Source organism: Acipenser ruthenus, chromosome 28 (assembly GCF_902713425.1).
Source record: "Acipenser ruthenus chromosome 28, fAciRut3.2 maternal haplotype, whole genome shotgun sequence".
NCBI classification, from domain to species: Eukaryota; Metazoa; Chordata; class Actinopteri; order Acipenseriformes; family Acipenseridae; genus Acipenser; species Acipenser ruthenus.
Window position 1 is genome coordinate 865,632 of NC_081216.1, and position 25,162 is coordinate 890,793.

The window sequence follows — 25,162 nt, forward strand, 5'->3', positions numbered from 1 at the left end:
AAAAACAATATGCACAGAACAAAACATTAGAGAGTTGAACAGAACTAACTTGCACTCATTCCGAGCTCAGCCCCTCTCCTTAAGCACAGCTGGACTCGCTGGAGGCAAAGCAGACTGGCCCGCTTCGTCCTGCAGTCGATCAGGGTACTGTGCACAATACTCATTAAGCGTTATCCTCTTGCGCCCCATTTTCAAATCAAACTAGTAACTGTCACCGTGTATACCTATAATAGCAAACTCTTACCTACACCTTAACCCGCTAATTTCAAAGTAGGCGCTTTGAATGACAGGCTATAGCCGGCAAATGAAAGTGCACAGTCGGTCTGATGATTGACAGTCATTCAAACGAATGAGAGCATTCTAGCGCTGCTTCAGCCAATGAGATCTGTCAGGACAGGATGAAATGGCTGACGGTGAAACTACACTGGCCTATTAAGGAACCACTGATTTGAGCAACAGCGACCCCTAGCCATTCAGAGCGGAACAGACAAGTATAAAAACTACACAGAAGAGATGATTTCTTAAATTATGATTTTTGGTAAAAAAAAATAAAAAATTAAATAAAAGCGAGTGGTTTTACCGACGTTTGTCCTATATACATTTATTTCAGTCGAACTCATATTTTTTGGAAATTTGACGTTTAACGAGCTTTCCGATTACAATCAAGCAAGCCTAGATACAACACAGTGGTTAAAAACAAAGACAGATGGTTGTCCTGACAGTATATCTCCACTAGGTGGCGCTGGTGTCATTGCTGAGCTACCAGGAGATAGAAGTGGAATGGGATTCACTGCAAGCAAGTATTCTTAGCATGGATTGTAATGCGTCCTCAAACACTATCTATCAGTTACATAAAAAGGCAAACTTAGAGCAGTACTTACCATGTTTACTCACCCGTGCTTCTGTTCTAACCATGACAGCACGTTGGCTTGCAATGAAAAACCGAACTAACGATAACAATCAGTCTTGGTATTACACAGCACTATTACTGTCGTTTTTATTGCTGTTTTTGATGTTAGGTTCTTCCAAGATTTAATGAGACCATTTCAATACCATTTATTTTTACTCTTTCACGAATATGCAGAATAACCTGCTTGCTTTTTGATTATGTGTGCATGCATTTGGTATTCCAACCTGAGTTCAGCATTACGTATACCTGCATGCAGATTTGTGACGTCAAAGCATGGCGTAACCGTCAGATGGGATGGTAGTGAACTGGGACGGCGTTAAAGTTACAAGGCAGTAGCTTGGCAAACAGCAATAGATCACACACTACTGAACAAACGTGAAATATTTAAGGCGTGATCAATTCCTTCTGAGACCATCGCGATTATTATTTAAGGAATGCTGTTATTTGCACAAGGAGTCGGTTCCTTCAATTCATAGTGCGATTGGGAAAAAAAACAAAACAGAAACATATGTGGTAAATATGCCATGTAGCATTGCTGAGCCTAATTGAGTTTAGGAGAGGATATGCCAGTGACTAACAGAAGGCAGGATGCTTTTGCTTGGGAGGTTGTGCTGCAGTGAGACTGTTTATTCCTGTGCTGTTTGCTCAGTGCATTTGAACCTGCTACAAAACATCATACACCAGGGCATGCTATACAAATTCCCTGCTAGCCAGCACTACATGTGTGCTTTTGTAAGAGGGTAACCTGGCTGTGACATCCTTGCAGAAAGGACATTCCTTGCCTTATTTGAAGAGTCTCAGGCGCCTAGCCAGGATTTCTTTTTTTTTTTTAGTTTCTTTCTGTCTTTACACAGTGAGCTCCCGAACTCTTTCCAGAGCTGGAGAGGGCTGTGTTTTTTTTTCTTCTTCTTCTTCTTCGCCTTCTGTGCAAGGTTCAGCCATTCATAGCTGTGTTTAAAACTGTCTCTACTGTCCTCTGGAATGTAAATTAGGAGCAGCAGCAGCATGCCCACAGGGTGTTAGGAATCCCATCAGTGCTGGAGAGGGGGTTGTCAGTATGGATCACCAGCAATGAGCAGACTCCAGGGGAATGATTGGAGATAAGGGGGCCTGTCTGTTCCAGTAGGGATTAGATGCAGGCTTTGCTTACACAAAAGTCTGATAAATGCCATCGAGATACCATGATAATACAAGTGAAGAAACTCAAGCAGACCCCAGCATTGACAATATTCAGTACAGTAACACAGAGCTAGAATAATGTGGCAATAGACAAGCTTGTTTCAGCAAATATTTGGCTGACCCTTGTTGGCCAAATTTTATTGACCTTTAACCATTTTTTAAACTTCATTTGTGACCGATTGCATCTTGATCCAGGATCCCAGATCGAGTACCAGTTTGCTAATGATGAGCCATATGAAAAAAAAAAAACACTATGTACCTACAATGTGTTTGTACAATGAAAAACAAATGTGTACTGTACTTATATATTCAAACCGACATGATACAGGGTGATTAGAAAGTCAGTTTACCTCAAACACACCGTATCACTGATGCGGTAAACTTACTTTCTAAACACCCTGTAATATATAAGACAATTCGGATACTCAGGGTTTTTTTTTGTTTTTTTCCACCCCAAACGGCAAAATACCAAAAAAAACTATTAGACAGGACATTAAGATCGGGAACCTTTTTGTTTACATATAAGACCCTGCTCTTTACGCTTGGTTGTCCATTGCATGTTATATATCAGCTCAAAGAGCCAGCTGTATATATACACACACACACACACACTGTATAAATGGAAACTACTCTTTGGTTGCTTACCACCAGATATTTATGAGAATCAAGTCACTGTTTCATTTCAATGTTTATTGTGACTGATAGCTTGATACCTGCCAGAGACCCTCTTGACTTCTGCCTCTGCCAGCAGAATGACAGAGATACACACCCTGGCTAGTGTTCTTGTCTGTTACCTCTCTCCATCACGCTGTAAATCCATTATACTGTAAACACAATGAAAGACTTATCCTTCTAGCGTGCAAGTTAGCTTTCAAACAGTCTTTCAAGGAACCTGTACAATTAACTCCTGAGGAGCTACAAAGCCGATCTCAGTCCGATTACAGAGTGTAATCTAATGCATAGTTTATTAGCTAAAAAAAATATACCCAACATCAACGCAGAATGTTCCACTGGGCCACTTCCTCAATCTCGTAGTGGAGTGTTTGACTTCTACCAGCGCACAATCCTAACTGGGTTTCCAGTTTCCCCAGTTCAAACCAGTTTGATCTAATGCAGTGGTTCCCAACCCCGGTCCTGGCTGCTGGTTTTCATTCCAGCTGAAGGGCAACAGAATTGCCAACAACAAAAGATGTTAGAAAACTACATTCAGTAGCACACACGGGAAAAAAATGAAGAAGCAACAAGATCTCCCAGTTTCGTTTCCTTTTTTAATTGTTAATACACAAAAGCATCACTCACAACGATATAGCATACGCTTTGAACCCTATTCACTTAGCTTAAGGACTTTTTTTTTTTTTTTAAGATTTCCTTTTTTTCCAGGATTTTATTTCTCTAAAACAGTCTGAAAGGCTTTTGTGATTTAAATCAATCAAAAAACACAGTCCTGAATAACACATTCTTTATAAAAAGAGTTCTTACAGTTTTATGAATAATCTCACACAGATAACATACAACTATTTCCAGGGCGATATCATTCAACTCATTGGAGAACTCGGTTTATTCTTGCATGACAGTGCAATCTGTTTTACACGAACACTGTAAACATCAAAATAAATCAACATGTAAAAAAGAATGCACTACCCACAGAGTTATCACAGAAGAATTACACACAATAACAAGCTTACCACTAACTCGACAACAGCAGAATCAGGTATATATTTAATAAGTAGACCCATTTCTCTTTTGAATAGATCGTTGCGATATGTTTTATGTTTTTTATTATTATTTTTTAAAGTCACAAATAAAATGAGAAAGGCAATCTATTTCCTATTTATTCTACACTATACACAGTACATAAATGTATCCCGTTGAAAAGAAAATACAAAGAAATTCAGCATAATGCAGTTTTCTGTTTATTGACATATTAAACATCCATAAAGCATGTAATTAATGCGGACAGGCTGTTTTGTACCTAGATGTTTTCGGAATTTATTCACACTTGGTTTGACCAACAGGAGGTGCTAGCGAGCAACAGTAATCCAAGATTGGTTTGATCCATTCCAGATTTTTTTTTTTTTTTTAAATGCAGTGGCTCAAACGGTATGCAATATATTTCCATCATTATATCTGAAACAGTACTGAAACAGCATTAAACTGTAATCCATTTTAGAAATACAGTATGCTGTCGACTTAAATGTTTATCAAAAACTCCCTTTTTTTAAAAAAAAAAACAGCAAACCAGTAATGTGATAACCCACCTATCTAGCTTCCTATTGAGTTTACACACAGCAATCTCTACACACAGCAATCCATTAGGGGGAATGAGAGGCTGTGTATATTGTGGGATCTGTTTCATGCTGATGAAATTCTTGTACGAGGTGCGTCATGTGAATGGCATGCATTTTATCTAATTCGCAATGACCGACTTGAAGACAGTCCCAGATAGCACTGGTCTGGAGGAATGCAGGGCAGGGCAGGGAGAGGATCTACTTGCTCAGGGCCAAAAGTTTTGCATAATCCAATACAATTAACACATTTTGCTTCATAAAGTCGAGTGAAACCTGCTGAATAATGTTACGTTGACATATCGAATTACACACCGCTTTGTAGTTTTCCCATATGCTAAATGAAAAACGGACACATTTAAAGATTTCGAAATCTAACATGAAATACTGTACTACTATTATGGCTTCCAGCAGACTTTTTGTGAGATCATTTTGTAGTTTTTAGGAAAACAGAATGTAAGAAACTGCACCCGATATCCTTTCAAACGAATAGGAATCGCCAGCACAATAAAGACCACAGTTCGGCATCAGAGATGCACGAACAGTTTCTGGTTAATTATTACCTGTAGTTCACAGGACTGTGTAGTGTAATCATTCATAAAAGACTTATAAAGTTTCATTATGAGCTCCATAAGGGTTCGTGTGATTTGGAGTCATTTGAGGGAGGCAAAAAGTGTTCCTATTTTAATGTTTTTTTTAAAAAAAAAGACAGACCCCATATCAAGTTTAATGTCTTAGGGCTGTTTCACATATGGCTTGTCTAAATGAATCCAGTTTAGTTTGTTTGGCACCTTTCTTCCCAGACACAAGGGTCTTTTAACTGGTTTGCTTTTTAAAAATCAGTGCTGATTTTAGTATTTTAGTGCAATATAACTGCAGTGAAAAATAAAAAGGTTACTCTTAAACAAATGTATACATACCCATATTAGCATTCCAACAGTTCCACCAATAGAATGCCACTTTACCACACATAAACAGCTATTTGTATTTAGAACTACAGGTTGCGTGTGATACAGCGTTACTGCCTGGTTGCACAGAAACGCTGTTCCAGTCAAAAGAGGGCTACTGCATGATACACAAACACACATCACAACGCATTACATCACAACACAGAAGGGCTGGGAACGCTCTAGTCTTCAAACTTCCCATCAAGAATGGTCTCGAACGAGAATGGAACAAACTTGAAGCCCTGGCCGATGTAGAATTTATTCTGGAACTCCACCCTGCAGAGATGAGACATCGTTATCGCTAATGCTCAGTAAAATACAATCTGGTGTCTATGGAAGGGCAGCAGTGTGGAGTAGTGGTTAGGGCTCTGGACTCTTGACTGGAGGGTTGTGGGTTCAATCCCAGGTGGGGGGACACTGCTGCTGTACCCTTGAGCAAGGTACTTTACCTAGAATGCTCCAGTAAAAAAACCCAACGGTATAAATGGGTCATTGTATGTAAAAATAATGTGATGTCTTTTAACAACTGTAAGTCGCCATGGATAAGGGCGTCTGCTAAGAAATAAATAATAAAATAATAATATGAAAATGTTAACGCAGTGTGATCAATACCCATTTGCAATGTTGTTTTTTTAAGATATGTAGTAACCCGTAGTTTTTTTTTTTTTTCATATTTTAAAAGAAAGGCTTTCTATAGTTAGAATCGCTCTCTAGTGCTTTTCCATTTTCTTAAGATTTCTTGCCGAATAGAAAGCGCATGCCGGACTTATTGTGTTAAATGAAACCACAGTGTCTTTCATGAAAGCCAGACTCGTACATTCCATTTGTTACACATAATCCTTTTTAAAATAGATTTTTATTTTAATAAGATGTTGGCTGCACATGAGGGTGGAAAGAAATAGATCACAGAATGCTGTTAACATTGACCCAGGGTCATATCTGAGAGTGAAATTGAACAGGATATGTGGGAATTACAAAATAAACCGTTCTACAGTGTTATTAAATCTTATATATATATATATATATATATATATATATATATATATATATATATATATATACCAAACCAGTATACTCTAGACCTTTTCAGAAAACAGTAAAGTAATTGTGAATATTCAGGTACAGTATGGAAAAAATAAACTGCAGCGCGATTTATTCTCAAAGCAAGCTCAATAATTTAAAAAAAAAAAAGTGCTACTGGTCTAAACTCTTGGGGGGGGTAAAAGCGTGTCTTGTGCAATTGGTTATTCAGTCCAGTTCAATAAAACGAAGGAACAGGTTGCAACGCTGGAACTCTGCCAGTGTGTGGATGAAGCAGAACCAAATAAGGAATGAGAACAAGCCTTCTGAGCTTCGGGCCTCTTCACACACGGCGATAAACTTTTTCCATTCTGTGCTCCCGTCATAAAACGCACCCAAATCCGCATTTTATCCGCAGGTTAAAAATTTCAGGGGTGTTAAGTGTGAAGGATCCTCCGCTGCTAGCTGATTACACAGGTCAGAGAACGGATGACCCGGCACAAATCAGCGATGGCTCTGTATCCACTGAGGGTGTTGTGTATTCAGGAAGGCTCTCTCGCACTAAAGATGTCATCCGTTTTATTAAAAAACTTAACACTCACAACTGTAAAATAACTTGGTGAATGACTTTGTCTACTGCAGTTATTTTGAACTCACCCCTGAGCAAAGTTTAGTGCTCCAGAGTGGAATGTGTACATTTTTATATGAAATATTTTAGACAATATTTGAAACTTTCTGAGCAGGGTGTGATGCATATCACTCAGGGTCATGATAAGGGTGTCACAACTATATCAAGTAGTTCACTAAGACTCCTACAGCAGCTAGAATAGAATGCCAAATGAAATGGCCGTGCACAGGCTAATCAAGATACAGCCTTCAATAAACTCAGCCAATCAGGTGTCAGTACTGTAACTGGCAACAGTGTAGATCGAGATCCAATCCTGGCTCTAAAATCCCACATATTATTGTGTCTTGGGTCACTCAGCCTTAAAAATGTCTATCTGTAGGACCAATGTCTTCAGTAGAGCAGTGAGAATGTGTAAAGACTCCCTCGCATTACACAGGGCTTTTGCCAGACAACCCCATCTGTTGTTGGCAGCTGACTACACTTCCATAAGTGGACTGTGATTAATTACTTTGGCAGGGAGAAGGGGAGAGGGAAGCGGGAGAAATCGAGGTCATAAGGCAGGTGGCGGGGTGGGCGTGTGGGGGAGAAAGCAAACACAAGACCCTGCCGCTAATCCCCTCCAACGCTCCCGATTCCAGGCACCAATGCAACACGCAGCACTTGTCTTTAATCTAGGACTCGCCAGTGAAGACGTCTCTATGCGTGTTCACTGTGGAATGCATAAATCAGGTCTTTCAAGCCCTGTGTATAAACAGAGACAGCGAAACCTTTGGAATGTAACACCTTCAAGGAAAGGATTACAGTACTGCTGGGTGAAAGAACTAGCTTGCACTGTTAATGAGAATGAATTCAGTGCTGGTAAATGATTGTTTTGTAAAGTACTCAAGCGGTATTGCTCCACAGTTGCAGGCACAAGTGGGTTTAAGAGAAGAAATAAGCAGCGTTGATTTGTGCATTGCACACCGCGTTTTACCATGTTCCTGTTAGTAGAGATTCACACCTTTGCCCATAGAGGGCAACAGAGAACTAGACTAGTCCACTTGCAGTAAAAGCAAATGCAGTTCCAAAATCTCTCCTTTAGAATAGTGCTACACGCTTTTTAAAATAAAGATAAAGTGATACAATCATGTGATGTTGTGCAATCCTCACAATCCAATACGACCTGATGCCATTTTAATAATTAGGACAGATTTATTACCATCTCGTTTCACGATCAAACACATTTTAATGCTTGTAGCTGCAGGGTATTTGCAAGATTACATATACACGCATCATGATTAAGCAACATTTTTTGCTTAATCATGCTTAAGAGGTACAATGAACAGATTTTCATGTTTCTCGAGATTTAACAATGCTGCCTTATGAAGACCTTCTGGCTATCTTCAAAACAGCCCTTGTGACATTTCCTTAAAAAAACCACATAGTTTTTCATTGAGCTAATAGAGACACTAACTTTAAATGTTCCCTACTCGGTTATATTGTTTGTTTAAAAAAATGTGATTATAAATTGGCCCTACAATTACGACTTGAGCACCAAGTTATCCCAACACTTGTGTGTGTTTTGCAAGTTAAGAACGAAGCAGCAAATGGCAATCTCCCAACTCACCAGTGCAAACGGAGGGCATGCAGGAAAGCAGACAGGCCCTCCATGATTAGCAGGATCGCAATGGTCAGGGTGGCAAAGGCAGCGAAGATGAAGAACAGGATGAAGAAGCCTGCGTAGCTGTTGATGCACAGGCCAATGCTCATGACCATTGTCCACAACACTTCGGAGAGCTCTGAGACAGGACGAGAGAGAGGGGAGACAGCAGATCAGCCAGACACATCAGGTTAACAAGCCCATTCCTTACTTCCCACTTTCTCGCCAAAAAAACCCATTTATTTATTTATTTTATTTATTTATTTTTTTAGCAGACGCCCTTATCCAGGGCGACTTACAGTTGTTACAAGATATCACATTATTTTTACATACAATTACCCATTTATACAGTTGGGTTTTTACTGGAGCAATCTAGGTAAAGTACCTCACTCAAGGGTACAGCAGCAGTGTCCCCCACCTGGGATTGAACCCACGACCCTCCGGTCAAGAGTCCAAAGCCCTAACCACTACTCCACACTGCTGCACTGATGTTATAGTAATATTTTGAATGCCGTTATCGTGCCATTACCAAGTGAGCCACTCTGGGATCCTGCTCTGGGATGGATGGAAGACTCCTAATGCATAGTAGTGTCCCCCATTCCAGGTTTCACTATGAGCTTGATTAGCCTCAGTGTATAGGTAACAAGCTGAGGTGTGTCTTATGAAACTCGGAAACCAGGAATGGATCAAACTGCTGTGCAACGGGAGCCTCACTTCCATCCCTGCCACGTCTGACTCACCTAATCCCTGCCAGCATCTGTGCCTGCTAAGTTGCTGCTGAGTTTTATGTTTTGGCTGTGGCAGTGTGAGCCTCTTACTAAGATCGCTGTTGTAAATGAGAATGTGTTCTCAGTGGACTCATGTGGATAAAGGTATTGATTGACTGATTGATTGATTGACACTTACGTGCGTGAGCCAGGCTGAGAGCCCACAGCCGCAGGTAGGAGGCAGTGTTGGAGATGCAGCCCAGGCAGTACTCAATGGTATGGATAGCCTGGTGAACGGCTGTGTCAGCAAAGTCAAACTGCAATGAAAAGGCGAAGTGGCTTCATAGCTCCGTCAGGACTCTGATCATCAGATCAGAGATTCTCAAACTCAGCCCTAAGAGTATCTCCCAACAGTCCGGTATCATTACAATCACTGCATTAATAATTCGGCAGTAAACAGCTTTTGAGAATCTAGCCCACAGTTAATAAAGCAAAAACCTGGACAGGTAGGAGTACTACAAAAAAATACATAAATAAATAAATCAGTCGGAGTGGTGATTTAGATTATTAAAGCATAACCCATATAATCATAACACAGGCACAATATTCTACCGTAATTTATAGAGAGTCGATTAAAAAAGTCATCTATTTTTCTTTATTTTCATACTAATAATGTCAAGTATTTATGTTGATATTTAGATTTTCAACAGAAAAAAAAAAATCTTATGCATGAACTTAAAATTGACCTTTTAAGTCACAAAGCTGCAAAGCGCTACTGTGCACAAAATGTCCCAGTTCTTTTAAAAAACAAAAGCTACATGCACTGTGCATGGCATGTCAGTAACATACATGTACATACCCTCCACCAAGTATATAGATTACACACTGCACGTTCCAGTGATTGTGTTACATCAAATACCCATGCATCGTTTAATCAGAACCAGCATTTTCCAAGAACTGTGAAACAATACATTCCCATGATCTAGTGTGCTTGCAGTGGGTACAATTCACTTACTGGGAGCCAGTATGTGGAATAGCTTCTCGTTCTGTTCATGCAAGACTTCTTCCATTTTGGTAATCTATCTATCTATATATATATATATATATATATATATATATATATATATATATAGATGTCGCCTTCTTTAACTATCAGAAGCTACAATAGGCCACTATAACCACAAGAACTGGTGCTAATGTCTGTATCATTACAATTTCATCAAAACTAGACTCCACCGTGGTGTTCTATGCACAGGGATGACATCTGCACAAAGGATAAGAGGTACTGGAATTTTGGCAAATACTGCACTGTGATTGGTTGATTTCTGATATGTGATTTATAAATGTGCATAATATATAAAATTGCCAATGACGCTGGACTTAAGGGCCATCCTGTATAAATGTAAAAAAATATTTTCCGACTTTCCCCTTGGTCAGCCTTGTGTGGAATTATTATTATTATTATTATTATTATTATTATTATTATTATTATTATTAATGTGCTTTCATGGAATAGGTCAAACGTCTGAGTCACTACTGCTGCGTCCACACCACCCAGATTATACACACACACTCTCTCGCTCGTTATGGAATGTATTGAAAGGAGAAGTTAAGCAAGAAGTGTGAACAGCCCAAACCAGACAGACACACATGCAGGAAAAAAATGCATTGACTCTTACCACTTCAACGTCGGGAGGCTTGGGAATAATACAGGTTTTTGTTATACTTTGAGCAAATGTACACAATGCAATGAATTAGTTATGAGAATAACAAATTACCAAAACAACCAGACATGCTTTATAAAATAACATGATGTTACAAGTAATGGGACAGCAAATAAAGTTAGGAAAACCAGGCTGCGCTGATAGTGTTGAGGGATCAGATGTGCACATACTGTACGGTACTTGAAAAGAGATCACACGTTCTGTGGAGGTAGACGTTTATTTTAAGTGTCTAAGATAGAGAGCTGGATAAACACAAAGCAACCAGAACAAGTAGGCTCACAATAATTTTTTTTAAGCGTAAATAACATTACATGTCATTTGAATTGCTCTTTTTATATTCCCCTTAGTGTTTGTTGGTGTTTGTAATGCGAGTGGTAATGCAGTTAGGGTTCTCCAGACAAGCTCAAAGCCAAGTGATTTATAGAGAAATAATATGAACTCAAATGATATAAACAGAACCCAGAACCACTCAATGACTGCAGACACCAGAAAACAGAACAGAAAAATATATAAAAAAAATAAGTCAATGAATGACTTACTCTTAAAAAGACTTCAACTCAAATACATAGTAGATTTACTTTCCAGAACACTTCTATATTAGCTATTAACAACAATGGCTTGATGCTCTGATGGTAAGCTTTTAAGAACCCGAGTCGGAAATGTTAATTCAACATTTGCACGGCTCTTCTTTCAAATTCAAAAGTCCAATATATAAATGAAACATCAGACCAAGCATTTAAAAGGTTTGGTCAAGCACTGTAAAAGAAACAGCTTGATTACTTTACAGCAGCAGTACCTGAACAGCACTGGTGACAAAAAAAATGATACTGGAGTGAAGTGTGGTGCAGTCTGTCGTGGACTTTTAAAGAACATGCTGCAGTTACCGTCGACAGGGGTTGCTTAGAAGTTTTTATTTCTAGCATTAAAACTGAGCGATCAACAAAAAAGTTACAGCATCCCTTGTTTTGACTGTAACGCATGCATGAGCTCTGTAACCCTGCTCCAAAAAAATACAGAAGTTGCACGGAGACTAAAAAGAAAAGCTTGATTCTAAAGCATGCATCCTGTAGCCAGAGCAACATGCATGCATATATATATATAAAATATATATATACTTTTATACAAAAGTATTGCAAAGCACTGTCACACATACAGCTGCCAGGTCAGACCATTTAAATAACAGTATACACATAATGCAAAAGCAGCAATTTTAAAGTTACATTAAAACCCACTAATATGATCCCCTTTAAGCTTGTAACACTGCATGGGGGGGCCCTGGGCAGAGGATAAGGCGTGGGTCCCTGCCTCCATCCTCCATCCTCCCTCCTCCCCCCTCCCCCTGGATGACTTCCACTGCTACTCTGCTAGGAAAATAAACTCCCATAAGAAATAAAACACATTACTTTAAAAACTCAAAACACGAACTGAAAGATCAGTAGGCCTAATTATTGTTACATACTTTTGCCTAACAATGGTCTTAAAATGAAACAGTGTCATGAACCACTTTTAAGGTGGCACAATTATGAATTTCTACATTACGTTTATGTTTTTCCCTACTCTGTAGATATGACCTCTTAGCCTAGTGGGGGCCCCCCAGGCAGCTGCCCTGGTTGCTGGCCCCTGAAACCGACTTTGGTTGCATGGTTGTGTACTCACCTCATTCTCATCTTCCGAGTGCATGGAGAGCTGATCATGCTGAATGATCTCTGCGTCTTCTTCAGTAGGTCCGTTTCCCACACGGATCCCTCCGAAGTTATGGGTTCCCTGTTACAAAGAAGCAAATCGAATGCAATTGTGCCACTGGTACAGTCAACCCCTTGAGCAAACAACAGTCACAACTGGCGCAGTGCGTCCAATTATAAATTTTCCCCTGCCCAATCGCTTTTCTCCTCAACGCAGCACTTCCCCACATGGCTCAGCGTGCGTCCTCCGATCCCACGACCAAGCCAGATTCCTTTTTCACCCAGGAACTCGAGAGCGGATGTCAGCGAGCTACCGCCTCTGAGGCTCTGAGCTCACTGGGTGCCTGGCCAGCAGGGTTCGTTGTAGAGCAAGGAGAAACAGTCCCTGCCGGTTTTACCTCCCTAACCCACGGGAGCGCCTAGGCCAATGCCGCTCCCTTTGGAGTCCCCAGTGATGTCCGGCCTACGTCGCCCAGCCAGGACGTGAACCTGCGCTGTATGACTCACCCTGCGCACCATGCGGCTGTGCTTCTACCAGGGGAGACACTCGGGTACCCTCTGGCGCAGTAGACTTTAACCAGACAAAATAAGCCTTAGACAAAAGACAGAAGAAATCTGCCTGCTGGTTTGGAGCTGGAGCTGGAGCTGGTCTCCATTGTCTCCCTATGATTCTGTTTGAATGTCACTGTAGTAATAATGAGGGAGGAGAAATATCCTAGGAGTTATATCCCAAATAAGCAAGCACACAATACAACGTTTGGTCATGTTAAATCACTTACAAGGCGTTTCTTCTTCAGGTATTGATGTCTCAGCACCAGCGGTTTGACCACCAGCATCCACGGGACACACAACAAAGCCACAACCACCAAGAAACACTGGAGCCCGACCTGTTAATTTAAAGACAGACACAAAAACAACCAAGACGTTCAGAACAGTTGCTAACTGGAATTCTGAATTAAGATTCACATAACAATTAAACCCCAGAAATAATCTTATTATTATTGGCTTATGTCAATACTGTCTCCTTGCTGTTTGTAGAGACAGCTGATTTATTGTTCTGTTTTCCATAGCTGGCAGGAAGAGACAGGGTATCATGTCTCGGTCTGTATGCTGCAGTGAAGCAGGTGATGGGGAGTGTTGTTTGCGCAGCTGTGTTCTGTACCTGTCCCGAATACAGCATCTTGTTGGTCTGATCGCTGTAGTTGAACAGGAACATGTTGATGAAGTGGATGAGCAGGCTGGGTGCGTCCTTTGATGTAAAAGCATTGTAGGCACCCCACTTGTAAATGATAAGGATGACCAGGTACCCGAACAGCGTGGACATGAAAATCATTTCGGGAATAAAACCAAGGTAGATGTTCAGTGGTTTCTTGAAATAGCTAGAAACAAAAAAAAAGGTAGAAAACCGACTGAATCCATTTCCAAAGCACTAACAGTGTTAAAAAACAGGAAGATGCCAGCTATAAATGCTCCAAAAAATTACAACAGTAGCCTGTCCTGGCACTTAATGGGTTAAACTGCAGGGCACGGCCATCTATTCAAGCATTTATTTATTTTTTTGCCCTGTTATTTTACCCGTTTTTCTCCCCAGTTTAAAATCCCAATTATGACCCCTTGCCACAGCAATCCCCACAGCATCCCTCAATACAAAGCTTCCAGTAACCCCCAGCAAAGATCAGCAACTCAGCACAGCCACAATACCCTCTGCGCCTCCCTGAATGCAGGACTCACCCCCCACACCACGCGGTAGTGCCTTTACCTTGTTGCAAACATGAAATACCTGTGGAAGGTAGGATTTGAAATATAGAACAAGAGGAACGACTTACATGTGATTAAAAAGGCTCAGGGTTACCCCAAACAGCATGTGGATAATACCCAGAATAACTGACATCTTCATTTTGAAGGAGTTCAGGAAGGTCAGCTTATTGGTTGCGATATTCCAAATCTGTAAAAGACAGGTTATGAGACTTCTATTGCTGCAAACCTATGAGTGGAGAAAAACGATGTCAAAGGCATGCAGTTTCTCTTTGAATATCGTTTGCAATGATTCTGGATTCTATTTATATTCATTTCTTGGTGGAGCTGACTGACCAGGGGTACATTCTTCCAGATTCCAGACATATCATGAAACTTTTGGTGCTCTAAGGTATTATATAAAAGGAGGTGTATTTTTCTGCATGTAGATTTTACAGCCACACAGTGTCATTGAATGCATGTGATGAAGTCTTACTGGGTCTATTCCAAAGGGATACGGTCCATTGAAGACTCCGGGCAGCGCAGGGTCCAGCTGAAGCAAGTGGTTGGTTTTTAGAATTTCATCTCTGCAGAGAAACAGCAAGCAAAAAGAGTACAAACTTAGCACGAACGAAAGCTGCAATCAGACCCTAGCATCCCCTTTTAGCAGAACTTTGTGTACCCGGAAACGCATCTCATTATTCCTGAAAAACCCTTTTTGTTTCAGTTGACGTTACGTTTTAAATCTTCACGGTCAACCGGAAACAACAAGAATCTTCCCAGTGATACTGGGAAAGAGCAGATCTACCAACTTACGTCCAGTTTGCTTTCGTGAACATGGGCCTAACACTCCAGCCTGAGCCAAACATGTTGAGCGATTTGGAGAAGCAGTCGTTGTAGATGAGCCCCGTGTAAATGGAGAAGGCCCCCATCAAGAGGATCATGTAGCGGCCGCTGAAGACCGTGTTGAACATCTGCAGTAGGAAAAGAGAAGGGAGTATGTATGTGAGGAACACAATTCCCCTACCACAGCTGTGCATACAGAATTGGAGCCATCATCAGTAACATAAAGCAGACCCACACTGGGGGCGTTAGGATTCTATTTAATTTCCAAAACTTGAAGATCAAAGACTTCTAAATGCATTCTCTCTCTCTCTCTCTCTCTCTGTCTGTCTCTCTCTCTCCATACGACAACCCCAATAGAGTTTAAAATAAATATGCTATCGTGTATAACACTATACATGGGACAGATCCGGTTTTAATTGTCAAACAATGTGATCAAGGCGATTGCGATCCAGGCAGTTTCTGATGGAATGGTGGCCATTACCTCGTTATCGCTTCTTTGCGAGAGGATGCGCCTTTCCCGGAACACCAGCCACGCCGCGAAACAGGTCAGCAGGATGCCGTGGCCGAAGTCCCCAAACATCACAGCGAACAGGAACGGGAAGGTGATAATCGTGTACGGAGCTGAAACAGGAATGGGGAGGCATGTCCGTACCGATTTAAAGAGAGAGTATAGTGCAAGCTGGTTCGAAAATAAGAGTGCCGGGATAAACCGTTTGATGAAATAAAAAAAAAATTATCAAAACGTATTATTAATGGAAAAATCTATCATAAACAAGAATTCAACCCTGGGGGAAGGAAGCTCCACGCCATGCATAACTGATAACACAAACCTCCACGCCACGTATAACCGACAACACAAACGAAGCCGTTACCTGGGTTGATCTCCCTGTAAGTTCCAATGCCGTAGGCATCAACTATGTTCTGAAAGCCGGCAGTGAACTTGTTGGTTTTGTTGTACGTTGGCGGTGTCTGCTTGGTCTGCATCCTGTTCAGGATGGAAGGAACTGTGGAGTCACTACGTTCCTGGATGAAGAGAAGGAATCATGTTGCATATAAGTGACTACAACCAAGGAGGGCAGTATATGTTTGCATGCATGCTCTGTGTGCATGTAGGGCTAGTTTTTCATTTTTATATTTTAGGAATTAACAGTAACATTAACTTGTGCTCAAGTACCCTGTATCCTCACTGTAGTTACAGCTATTACAGTCGTGTGCAGATGTATCAGAACACCTCAAGCTTTGTCATTTATATCCTGCATGGAAACCTCTGGGTGCGAGAATTTCAGTTTTCAGTCATTAAAATCAGTGATACAGAAACAATAGGCACTAGCGTGCAAGAATGTTTGATCACTTTGTGCTTGAATTATTTTACCATGTGTGGCTATGTGTTCCTTTTCTCTTCATATTTTAAATTACCTGCATGGGTGACCTATCAAAAGTCATTAATTAAAATTAGACGATCACTAACTTGCCCATGATTTTCATTTCCAGGGGTTTGATTTCATACGCACAACAAATCAAAACTACAGAAGCAATGGGGTGTTCTAATACGTGCACACTGCTGTACATTACAAGAGTCTTTCTTGTTTTAAGGTTCTGTAACAGTTAAGTGCCACTTCCTCGCTGACTTCAATTTCAACTGAAGCAGTCATTCAGCTGCTGTGCTGCCAGAGGGCACTTTATACAAAATGTAGTTTAATTAGTGGAATCCCACTGAGAGTCTATTGCACCTGTCAGGTAATGCTGATCAATCCCAGTTCTTAGACTGCTTGACTGAATCCACGTGTATTTTGTTCAAACAATCATTTCTTCAGTCTTACCCAACACCCCGTTACAACACCATGCTTCTTTTTTGAGCAACCCTAAACCCACACTTTCTAACAGCCTTTCATTTCTTGCCACATAAGGTCGGGTAAGATTTCCTAAGCTAAAGACAGAGTTAGGAAATCTGCACTTCCAAAACAGCAGGTAACTGAACTTGCACAGCGAAACAGTGAGACTGCACTTCAAACAGTTATTGCAATCTTTGAAGAAGAAATCTTAGATCAACCCTACCTTAGTTCTAATAATTATCACTATGTCCAAAAGTATAACTAAATAAATAAATAAATACCACAAAATACAGAACAAACACTCCACCCAGTCATTCAGCATTGTTAGTAAATGAATCAGATTTAGGGTGCCACTGAACTAGTGAGACAGGCTGAGCACATTTTTAAAGAGAAGATGATTTTCTACTGAGGGATACCAAGATATTTAGTGAGCAAGTAGTCCGAGTGAAGTTATCTGGCAAACAAACTCCCCGTCCCCAGCTGTGCTGCTTTTCTAGAAACAGGAGAACATTTCAGAGGACCATTCTAATTGTGAGACATCTTGCTCATTAAACTATTAAGTATATTTTTAAAGAGAAAAAAAAAATATATATATATATATATATATATATACACACACACACACAAACACACACACAGAATCATATTTAGTTCACTGGTAATACAGGATTTACTGATCAAAACATTATAATACTGTCAGTTAAGTAACAGTTTTAAGAGTAGCTCAGGCTCCTGAGTTTAACACTTCCAGTTACAGAGGATATAAAATACGTCTTCGTGCAAAAACAGCCCATGAGTGAAAGAAAACAGGCATTGGCATAGGCCATTGACACTCAACAGCAATTGACTCACCCAGTATTACACTAACAAAGGGAACTGGAGGTGAGGCGTGAAAGTTTCTCTTATGATTCACTCCACTTTCAGCCTCCTTCAAAACCACGTAAACTCAAACCCTAACAGATGGCGTCTTTCACAATCGTTTTGCTTATAAATAGAACATGAATTAAATGGGACTAGCATCGGGTTTGCAGAAATAACTTGTCTAATGTCTTTTTGACCCCCTGAACCCTTGTAGGCCCATTTTTAAGAGAATTGTTCCTACTTTGCATTGGGTTTTTTTTTTGTTTGTTTGTTTTTTTAAATGTAGGCAAATTTCTTTCAGCAAATATGGTGGTTCCATTAAAGGCGACACAACTTCCATAGTTGATACTGCATTTTAGTCACTTACAGACCCTTATCTTTACTGCACTGCGTTTACTTTTCTTTCTACACAGCTGAAGAAGGGCTTTCCAAAACATCCTGAAATAGATGCTTTTTTCCCCCTTTTTGAATCATTTAAACCTTGTGTACACACCCCCACAAAAAAAAGGTGCACATTGCAGTTAAACTTCCTTTCAAACCTGTTTTATCTTACCTTAATTTGAATGCTACATCTATCTATCTATCTATCTATCTATCTATCTATCTATCTATCTATCTATCTATAGTTAATTATTTTTTATTTTACATCATTAGGTCATAAACCAGTCTACTTATTGACACAAGAATTGAACAGTTTTATACAAATGTGAAGAAATGTGGGTTAATGTTACCCTAGGGCTGTGGATTTTACAATTACACTTTACCCAAGATGTTTATTATGCATTTCTTTGGAGATTACAGGCAGGGGGGAGGGGGGGGGGGGGGGACCTTTGCCCTTGGACTCCAAAGCCACTGAACGGTGTACACTCACAGTGCCTCTGCGGAGAGCAAACTGAATGGAGTCCAGGTCTGTCACAGGACACCAGACCTCGGCGATGAGGCACTTCTGAGTGACGTCGATGTTGCACAGGTTCAGGGTGTGGTAGATGGCTTTCATTTTCCTCACTTTGATGAACCACACGCGGGTTGTTTTGGCAGCAGCTTGCAGGACCCTCTGGCGATGGTCCTCCGTTTGATTCAAGACCTGAAACAAAAGGGAGGGCTGTAAGGGAACTGAAAAAATATATAATCCTGGTGATCCCAGATTACTTTATTTGCCTCCGAGCTGGAATCTGGCTCATTTGATGTCAAAGTTCAGGTGTGTATTTTGCACATGGGTATTGATTAAACCAGGAGCTGTATTTGGACTTGGATAATTAGGACGGAAGTATCGCGAAAGAAGGCATCAGTTTAGTGTAACTTTAGTTTAAAACGACTTCTAAAAAGGTTTAACCGTGGTCAGTAAATGATTGAGCTAAACTCATCCAATAAAAGCAAAACTATGTAGTCCTTTACAGCAAGTTGTATAGGAAGTTGTTATGTTAGCCAAACTGATCCAGACATGAAAAAAAGTTAAGAGAGTTAATGTTAAAACTGGTATCTTTTAAATGGACCGACATAAAATGTATCAACTTTATCAACACGGTTTATTTAGTCGGTTTATTCAGTTCTGTTGGCAAACCCTGTGGATGAAACTTGCAACTCTTTTGGCTAATAGTGTCACATGATCAAATCTGGTCAATAGTCCAAAGACAAGTTATCCCCTTAGGTTGACCTCGTTGTAACGAGGTGTTGGGCAAGACAAAAAATGTCAATTGAACAGTTTTCCATATAAGCCTCAATACCAGACAATACTGTATAATGAGGTTTTTTGTAACTCCACTTTCTTCATGAAAGCATGGGTTTATATACTGGCTCTTGGCGACCTAATTACACAGAAAATGCAGCTTAACAATCTTCCAGAAGATTAAACAGAGGTTTATCAAACACCAAGCGATGGCTGTAACAGACACAGATGGGGGCGCACAAAAACAAAGCAGCTGGCTAATTGAGCCCTGGCTAATGCTTCATGTCCAAACAGTGATTCACTCCCTCTCTGACTCACACACTGACTGGGAGACTTTGCAAACTATGCAGGAAGGATCGCCCCTCTCAAGGTAAGAAGAACTTATTTTGCCTGATAAGGAGACATGCTTTTGCAATCCCAAATGCAAGACTGACATTCGCTTCTAGTAAGTAACTCAATTCGGGGGAAATCAAAAAATTAATGCTCTTATGGATATGTGGCTATAAATAAAGTCACTAGCATATTTTATCTTTGGCCCAGTTTCCGGTAAATATTAAGCAAATTCAGAGGGTGCAAAGTATTCTTCATTTTTCAATCACTAAAGCCACTCATAATGATAAACTTTTCGGGGACTAAAACAAACTTAAAAGCTCCAGTCATTAATAGATTCAGTGTCCCTCACCCTGTAACTGTGCTGCCCGAATATGGCAGAGAGATTAGCGACTTTCCTACACCACTCTGCAAAGTGCGTTTCGAGTGGATGTGCTGGCAGTGGCTGGCAACACATATTTGATGAGTGAGAAGGCGTTTGGCTTTTGGTGCTGGGACAGGACATTAAAACACACTTGCCCTGACACGTACCTTCTAAATTTGGGCTCTGCGGTTCTCAAAAATCTACTGTACTGTATCTATGACTCCATTCCTGCTGAAATATCAGCATATTTGGATACAGAAGCACCTGCAAACCGAGCGCCTGCTGTCACCAGACACGGCTTCAAGTCCGTGTAACACCAGCAGATTTTGACTTTTAAAGGAATTGTCACCACAATAGTTCAAGCCACAATTGCTAAACAATATTTAATTTTAGCAGTGAATATTCCTTGAAAATGTCTCATACAAACAGCTTCAAAAGTTACTTAGTGTTCCGTGGGCTTTAGAGACTGTTAAGCTTAGGGAACACGAAGCCACTTTGTGGCTTGGAACCTGGTTCCAAGCTTTGTGTTCCCTCAGCTTTGTACAGAAGTAGGCAATTACCATCTGAAGGTCGTCAATTCTGGTGTTCACACCGGCAGCCATTTCCTTTCTCTCCTGGGGGTTTTCAGGACAAGGATACAGAGAGGCGCGGAACCTGTAAACAAACCAACACACATTTAACACAATTACTGGTATGTCCTGCTGGCCTCCAACGAACCTTAACGTACTATTCCAAAAAAGACAAACAATGGTAAACTCTCCGAGCTCTCGCCAAGGAATTATCGAAATATGTTTCCTAAAAAAAAATGATTTTTTCCAATGGAACTTCTGGAAGTGCTGCACATTGTGTCCCGTGGCCATTATCTTTAATATAACTGCTGGCTCCATTTCAGGATTCTGGATCTAATTCTAGGTCTGGAGTGAATCCAAATGCATTAATGTATCCAGACTGCAAACATTTTACTAGTCCTTGGGACACACACACACACAACACAGCCCCCTCTTTCACTGCCTTACCCTTCGCATATTTTCTTGACTCTGTTTTTCAGCTGGTCACCTTGAAAGAAGATGATGAACACCGATTTGTGGACTTGGTCTCCCTGCGGAAAAAGATAATTTTTAAAAAGAAATTAGCATGAACCAGTAAGACAGGCAAGGAATTACAAGTACAGCAGCATTAATTATGTTGCAGTTATTACAATTACGCTAAAAAAAGGTAACATAAACAGCTGCACACATTAACATGTTTACTCTGTGTATTCTAAATAACTCAGTAATAACCACAGGTACAAATGCAGAAACTTACTAGTGGTTGAAAATACAAGAATGATGATTGAATGACAAATCAATACGTAACTGAACTGTAATCGATCAATTATAGGGTATGGTCACAATGACAATTACGCAGGTGTGCCAAGCTTGAACTACAATGACATTTGAATTGCAATTAATTATGAATTGCACCATGGCAATTGGACTTGACCCCAAGGTCTGGTAGAGAATGACCAAACTGGTTCGATAATGAACCCAAAAGCATTGGTTTGCAAGGATTTATTTTACGCTAGCTCAGCATTAGTACAAACAAAATTAGCCGAATGACCTCCTTACTTGCACCACGGTTTTTGTCATAAGGTTTGTCTGTACTGACGTTACTTTTCAGTTTCTTTGAAGAGGATGGAACCCTACACGCAAACTAGTTAGTAACAAGGGACGATTCTTTACACCACTTATCTGACCATAGGGAAGTGGTATGCAAAGGTTTGCCTGCTCTGTATTTGATTATAAATTATGATTCACCCTTCCTGTGAAGTATATCGCTGGCCACTGATATATAAGTACAAATGGATCTGATCCTCTGTTGTATAATTAGAAGTTTACATTAGCACTTAACTCTTACAGGGTTATTAAGAGGGTCAGTTTAACCCAGAGGCTAAATTACAAAACCGGAATTAACACACCCTTGTATGTGCAACGGGCAGTGTTGAGTGTACAGTGTTGGCACCCCACCTCTGAGGTTAAAAGGCGGGGGGGGGCGGGGTGTGACGGGCAGTGTTGTCTAATGCGGATTCTGTCCCGTCGGTGAGATGGCAGAGGAGCCCGGCTCGCGCCCAGCCTCTGTGTCACACACGGTAAGTAAAGTACTGACCGTGGCGGGGTCCTCCAGGGGGTCCTCGATGTCAGCCTGCCGCAGGAACACGTTGCCTCGACACACCCTCCACATCATCCGCTCAAAGGTAGGGATTCGCTCCCGGTTTATCACTCCAGCCACGAAGCTGCATGGAAAAACATATCAGGGATGGAAATAAGACTCCCACTGCATAGCAGTTTCACCCATTCCAGGTTTTACTGCCAGCTTGATTAGCCATAGTGTATTAGGGAACAAGCTCAGGTGTGTCTTATTAAACTCGAAGTAAAACCAGGAATGGATCAAACTGCTATGCAATGGAAGTCCCTGCATTTTTAGTTTAGATACCTCCCACCCTTCACAGATACCTACATAGATTAAATATTAAGATCACCTCACATTCAGCTTGAGTATAATAAATGATGTCTACTATGAACAACTATGAAATTACCGTCTTTAAATAAACCTGAATATGCAAACGGGGTCCCTTGATTCTCTTGGAAAATTGTCAATTAGTGATTGTATAATTTAACTGACAACTTTAACAGGTCACACATGCAAGTCATTTAAAAATAGTAAGAGAAAAGAACACAAAGCCACAAAATGTTAAATGCAGGAGACGTTTTAGAAGTTATTTAAGATGCCTAAGTAAAGCACAAAGTGGTCTCACACTTTCACACAGGAGTGCCTATTGTTTCTATCACTGATTACTAATGTAAATTCTGCCCCCAGAGGTTTTCCTGCAGGTAGGTATCTAAAGGATGTAAATGACTAATACATTTGCACACTGCTGTATAAACGCATGGACAGACCTCTCCTTACATCTCCAGATTCTGACACTCCCAATAACTTTGTAACAAACATTGATTTCATATTCGAGAGAAGAAACTTAATACAAAATGTTTCACACTCCACTTGCAAATTTCTCAAGCGTCATTTTTCAAGTTCTAACCAGTATCTTCCAGGGCGTCTCGGATTTCAGGTAGCACTTTTTTTTAGACACGTTTCATTTAGTCCGGCCTCATAACGTTACTAATTACTGGCAACCATAGTTTGGCATTCCTTTCAAAAGAATTCTGAAAGAGACTGCTTTGAATACCGTCATTAATTATCAACGGACAGGATATTAGGAAGTTAGAGAGCTTTAGACCACTGTATTAAAGGAGAGGTTATACAGAGATGGTGGTCTGCTGCACTCACCCCAGGCGAAGCGGAGGTCTCCCCACCTCGTTCGGATCCAGTAGTGAAAACGACTCCTCAAGGTCAGGATCCGCCATCTGATGATGATGATGATGCAATTCAGCCTGAATTCACAAACCAATTGATAGCTAATGAAGCTAGTTAGTAGCATGCAGGGGAGCCAGGAACCAGGAGAATGAGCGAGAGAGAGAAACCATATATGAAGGCCAGGTCAAGAGAGAGAGAAAGAGGTTAGAAATGAACGGGAAATAATACGACACAGGGTCAAATTGCACACACGAGTAAGAAGAAAAACCTACAATCAAAGCGGCAGGGCTGGAATGTTGCAGGGGGATGCAATATTGAAGAGCAGGGATGGTAATAAGACTCCTGTTGCACAGCAGTTTCACCCATTCCAGGTTTTACAACCAGCTTGATTAGGCAGAGTGTCCAGGTAACAAGCTCAGGTGTGTCTTATTATTAAACTCACAGTAAAACCAGGAATGGATCACACTGCTATGCAATGGGTGACTTATTTATATCCCTGAAGAGCAAAAGAAAATGACTGTGTTGCAGTGTGTAAGTCAGGAACTACTTCTGCATTGCATGGTAATCTATATATAAAATTCTGGCCGTTATAAAAATGTATATAAAAGCAAGCACTCATGCATGCAAGTGCAATGTCACTTTTCAATGCAAACTAACTTCACAGTTATTTACTGCAGAACAAAAGAATACAGGTTGCAGGATGGTTTACAAGATGAGTCAATCAAAAAGCCGACTAGCTTTCAAACAGCAAGCCCGCTATTTTAGACAGCGTCTGTACTTTCAATTTGATTCAAGTGCTTTCATTCGGTTTATTATTCAATTGCATTTAAATTCACCACAAATGGTCCACGTCTGTGTGTTTTTGTAATATGCTGAACTTACGATACGAAGCAAGGTTCAGACCGCATCGAATGTGGTTTCATTGTTTGTGAGAATGTTAACATTAAAGGAATCATCATCAGTTTTAGGAACCGAGAAGCTAAATGTGGTCAGCTGAGTGAGACCACAAGCATAGCTGGCTGGGTACCAGAAGCGAATATGCATACAAAGCAAACTTCAACCTCCTTAAACACCACCTGATTTTATTATACATTGTCACGTTTGCAATGGTTCGTTTCAAAAAGCGACATGGTTTGTCAAATAGCAGTTATCTTAACTAGTTCATTCTTATTGTTTCCTTTTAAACTGTATTTTTATTACATTTTTGTTTTGGACTCATTCTATTTTTTACAAACTAGCTTTTTATCTTATTTATTTATGTTTTTATATTACAATTATAAAATGTTGTATTGGATGTTTTTTTAATTGAATGGTCTAATTGTAGATTTTGTCTGTGTGTCGATTTTGATGTTTAAGAATGTATTAGTATTAAACTGACTAATTGTTGTATTGAGCGAATCACTCTGGGCTAATCCACACAATAAGACTCAGACCAGTGTGTAACCATTAACCTGTCC

At 40.4% G+C, this 25,162-nt stretch overlaps 1 protein-coding gene across 3 annotated transcripts in view; it reads right to left on the reverse strand.

The window, feature by feature from the left end:
* Positions 1–3,339: 3,339 nt before the first annotated feature.
* LOC117434566 (V-type proton ATPase 116 kDa subunit a 1-like) overlaps positions 3,340–25,162 on the reverse strand; it is a 29,364-nt gene continuing 7,541 nt past the window's right edge. For 2 of the 3 annotated variants that reach the window (XM_034057131.3, XM_034057130.3), the window contains exons 6-22: positions 23,679–23,755; positions 22,500–22,626; positions 21,371–21,453; positions 20,915–21,008; positions 18,866–19,078; positions 16,174–16,324; positions 15,783–15,922; positions 15,272–15,429; positions 14,952–15,042; positions 14,548–14,666; positions 13,884–14,100; positions 13,501–13,608; positions 12,696–12,803; positions 10,995–11,012; positions 9,515–9,632; positions 8,576–8,747; positions 3,340–5,597 (exon numbers count right to left, since the gene is read on the reverse strand). In XM_034057131.3, the coding sequence (XP_033913022.1) occupies positions 5,504–5,597; positions 8,576–8,747; positions 9,515–9,632; positions 10,995–11,012; positions 12,696–12,803; positions 13,501–13,608; positions 13,884–14,100; positions 14,548–14,666; positions 14,952–15,042; positions 15,272–15,429; positions 15,783–15,922; positions 16,174–16,324; positions 18,866–19,078; positions 20,915–21,008; positions 21,371–21,453; positions 22,500–22,626; positions 23,679–23,755 (2,088 nt within the window). In that variant the 3' untranslated portion in view covers positions 3,340–5,503. The remainder of the gene's footprint in view (positions 5,598–8,575; positions 8,748–9,514; positions 9,633–10,994; positions 11,013–12,695; positions 12,804–13,500; positions 13,609–13,883; positions 14,101–14,547; positions 14,667–14,951; positions 15,043–15,271; positions 15,430–15,782; positions 15,923–16,173; positions 16,325–18,865; positions 19,079–20,914; positions 21,009–21,370; positions 21,454–22,499; positions 22,627–23,678; positions 23,756–25,162) is intronic. The other variant, XM_034057132.3, reaches the window with a different exon arrangement.